Source organism: Drosophila pseudoobscura, chromosome X, assembly GCF_009870125.1.
Source record: "Drosophila pseudoobscura strain MV-25-SWS-2005 chromosome X, UCI_Dpse_MV25, whole genome shotgun sequence".
NCBI classification, from domain to species: Eukaryota; Metazoa; Arthropoda; class Insecta; order Diptera; family Drosophilidae; genus Drosophila; species Drosophila pseudoobscura.
The window spans coordinates 10,877,587-10,881,556 of NC_046683.1; the positions used below are offsets into that span (position 1 = coordinate 10,877,587).

Here is a 3,970-nt window from a genome sequence, read left to right on the forward strand (position 1 = left end):
GAGGTTTTGAGCTGTTCTCATATTGTGTAGACAAATTAATTGCGAACTCATGTAATTGTTTGACAATCTTGTCCAAATTCATGTGTGGTCCCACTATGCGTGTCTGTGGGAAGAGCAAAAGCTTGAGAAGGCTGCAAGCTGAATGGGGAGCATTGGAGCACACCCTTAAGACGCCATAATCGCTGTGTTGACTCAAGTGTAACCCAATTAGTCGACAAGTGCTCGAATATGGCTGACAGCCCATCCCAACCCAGAGAACTAGAATATTTTTGAGCAGCTTGGTTGATATGTATGTCAGGATTATACATACAAATAAACATGTGTAGGTACTTTATATGGTTTGTGTGGTTATATGCAGCAGTACTTTTGTGCGGGCATACAATCAGAGGTCAAAACGATTAATTATCAAACCGGCTATCGTCCTTCTATTCTGTATTTGTGTGTGTGTGTTGGCCGATAAGCTCTCAGGATAACGACAATTATGCTGGCTGTCAGCTGCTGTAGCTACATAGCCATATTTCCACAGATATACAGACGAATATACGAGTATGTACTCGTATATATGTATATGCCATGTGCTTGCATGTGTGTTCTAGATTTTCTAGTTGTCAGTTCATTAAAAGAGGGATTTCTTATTTAATGAGCAACTTTGAAACTGTATTTATTGCCCAGAAGTTCAAGTGAAACCTAATCAAATATCATTTACTAATGAACTGCACTGGCTTTTCGGGCCTCATGGGTGATGCTGATTCAAAAATGTTTCAAATGGTCTGCACGACAATTGTGAGGCATTATTGAGAATGTTGATGGGCAGAGGCTAAACAATGATCCGATCCTTTAGTCCCATTTTTTCCAACATCAGCCATATCAGTACTTTTTACCTAGCTCCATTGTTAAATAGCAGCGCGCTGCTTCATGATCTTAGACTAGTTAAGGCGGTCTTGATGTAGTTCCCAGCTGTGTACTCAGGTACTGGAGTACCCCTTATCTGGAACGAATCGGAAGGAGCAAAGAATTGCTGAAATTTGTACACCTCTTTTATCATTATTCACACCGATTTCAGTAAAACATTCGAATAGTTTCAAATAACTTCGTTATCCACGTATTGTACCTGTTTATCTGCGACTATTTACTTATGAAGAGCGAATCTACGATCTGAGGGGCACTAGAGGCACGTAAAGCAAATTTACACTTGCCTTTTGGATAGCCAATAATTTTGTTGTTCGAATTTGTGTACTCGCAAAGATTAAATATTTTTCACAGACTTCCAGATCCGTTGAGCTTTTAAAGGAAACTGATGCTGGCTCAGCTTCATAGCTTACAATTTTCTCGATATGAGGCAAAAAACCCAGCTTTTTTGTTTACATTATAGCAAAGACTATTGTATAGTCTTTGGTATTGTATAGTCTTTGATTATAGCCTTTTCCAGAGGCCAGTTCCTGGCATATTGATAGAGCTTTGCTACACACTGTAAAACACGTAAATTGGTAAATCTCAGAGCTAAATTGTGTAAAATATATTTTATTTTTACAGATCGGAATAGCTGCTCTAGGATAGATAAAAGCTAAAGATAGCCACACGGGAATACTTACACTTGTGTGTTTGCATATTCTTACATAAACTCATTAAGATTAAAAAATACCACATATTATAAATAAGAATAAGAATGAAACATATGTACATATTATTTATTTTGATACTAAGTCTTAATCTCCGATTATAATTTTGTAGCATAATGTAAGCATCGTTCCCACTTGGACTCATCGATAATTATCTGCATATACATCACTTTCGGCCTGTGGATAATGAAATGCGCATTTTGGATCTGCAACTGATATGTTTATTTTTTAACATCTCGCATATCGCCCACCCATTATCTTGCTTCGAAGTGAGTTTTGTATCGTATGTTTTGAGTAGAGAAGAGGGGTGCGATGGAAGGTTGAAATCCGTCTTCATATAAAATGTAATTAAATCAAAGGTCGAAACACATTCATCTCTTTTCCCCCCAGCTCGTCTTGCCCTCTGCCAGTGCCTTTATCAGCTTGTGATTAACATATTTTACTGGCCCGATCCTGAGGGTGGCGATAAAAGTTTTGACAATGTGTTCCTCATGACGAATACAGGTGTAGGTGTTTAAGCTTTAGCTTTTTAATCAAAACGAAAACTCAAAAAAAGTTTCTGCTGGGCTTCAACAGAAATTGTATCTTTCTTTTCGTTTTTCCACCTGTTTTCCTGGAATGTCACTAGGAGCCCCTCACCACTAGGGGCCCTTTTCTTTTCCTGTTCTCTTAGCCTTTATTGGGGTTATTTTCGTAGAATCTACACCGTGTCGTAGATATACAATTTATTCTGCCTCATTTTCTCCAAATAAAGCGTTTGAACGGTAAATACCTCAATTTTCGCGGAATTCTTTTTAAAAGGTAAGAGACTCTCTAAAGTTTCTTTTGAAGTTTTGTAATTTCATATACATATATGTATGTAGATTTGGCTACGAGATCCGATATATATGGCTGTTGCCGGTGTTCGGGTGTCTCCACCGCTCATTATTATTTGGTTTATTGTTGTGGTTGTTTTTGTTCTCTCCGGTTTGAATTTTATACAAAATATTATATAATATTAGCATATAAAAGAGTTGATAACACTGACCAACCACACAGATACAGATACGGATACATATTCGAGGGCGAAACAAAGGCATTCTTAGCATATATATATTTATATGGAGTACGTATACATACATACATATGTATGTATAAGATATTATTTTATTTATTTTCCAAATGTAATGTTTTTAATCTATATTTTCTTTATTATTTTCAAATTTAATGAAAGTCCTAATTACTTGAGAACGACTTGTTTCAAAAGTTTCGCCTTCCGGGAAAAAATTCACCTTGCGAGGAGATCCCCACCAGAGGAGAACGCAGGTGTATTCAGTTCTTTGATAGCCATCGAGGTCCAATACTAATTAGAAATGATTAAGTTCAGTTGCTTCCTGGAGTTGAAAGTTGGCTAAACTTGATTAATTAGCAAAGCCAATCCGGAAATGAGGACGGAAACAAACTTTCAAGAAAATTTCCAAATTTAATAGAAAGCAAAACGAAAGCCCAGATATATTTTATTCATATGTATATTAAACAAATATATTGACAGATCAATTTTACAGATACATCCACCGGTAGTCGTAAACTCGACAGGCTCCCATCTAAAGCTGTGTTGTATTCTCATCGATTGCATCTCCATCTAAGTAGTGGAACAACTATTGCATTTACAATTTCCAGATGTATCCCCAGAGACATCTGCGTTCGACAGTTACATACATACATATGTATGCATATACATCCTATGATATGCAGTGACAGCTCTCCCTCCAGCACTGGCCTATCCAGTGCTCCTGCCGCTTGCAGTACTCGTGGCACTTGGGATAGTGCGGATGGTATCGAGAAAGCTGCTGGCAGAGGGCCCGATCCTTGGCTATGACGCGGGCCTTGATTGACACGATGCCCAGCGGAAGGGTGACCGCTTCCGCCGCTTCCCCCGAGTCAATATTCAGATCGTTCTCGTTGGATCCGGCACCAGCCGCAACCTCAGCGGGAGGATCTGCGGCATCGGCGGCAGGCTCTGAGGCATCGCGGATCCCACGGAAAACGCTTGCCTGGCCAGGGGCGAGGAACAGGGCCAGCGACAGGAGGAGCAGGCAGACCACCAATAAACGCTTCATTGTGCACAACTAAAAGGCAACTGAGCAACTAAAATTGTTTTTCTTTTTCTAATTCTAATTCCGATTCCGATGCTCCCTCCCTTATCAGCCGTCTCAAGGTCACAGAACTCAGCATTCAGCACTCGGCGCTCTAATCGCTGAAACTTGAGCATTTATGCGGTTGCGTTCCGTTCCCGATTCGGTTTCAGTTTTGGTCTACACTCTTGTCGAGAGCATTATGATTCCTACCAGATGTTTGCAACGTCTATCTTA

General features: G+C 39.5%; 1 protein-coding gene across 1 annotated transcript; it reads right to left on the reverse strand.

Annotated features, from left to right (window-relative positions):
- Nucleotides 1-3,109: 3,109 nt before the first annotated feature.
- On the reverse strand, nucleotides 3,110-3,750 carry LOC6901574 (uncharacterized). Its single transcript, XM_002134211.3, has one exon. The coding sequence runs from the start codon at nucleotides 3,716-3,718 to the stop codon at nucleotides 3,341-3,343; it is 378 nt and encodes a 125-aa protein (XP_002134247.1). The 5' UTR covers nucleotides 3,719-3,750; the 3' UTR covers nucleotides 3,110-3,340.
- Nucleotides 3,751-3,970: the final 220 nt, after the last annotated feature.

Excerpts from the sequence above, each read along its gene's own strand:
- LOC6901574 (XM_002134211.3), bottom strand. The coding sequence starts at position 3,718 with ATGAAGCGTTTATTGGTGGTCTGCCTGCTCCTCCTGTCGCTGGCCCTG.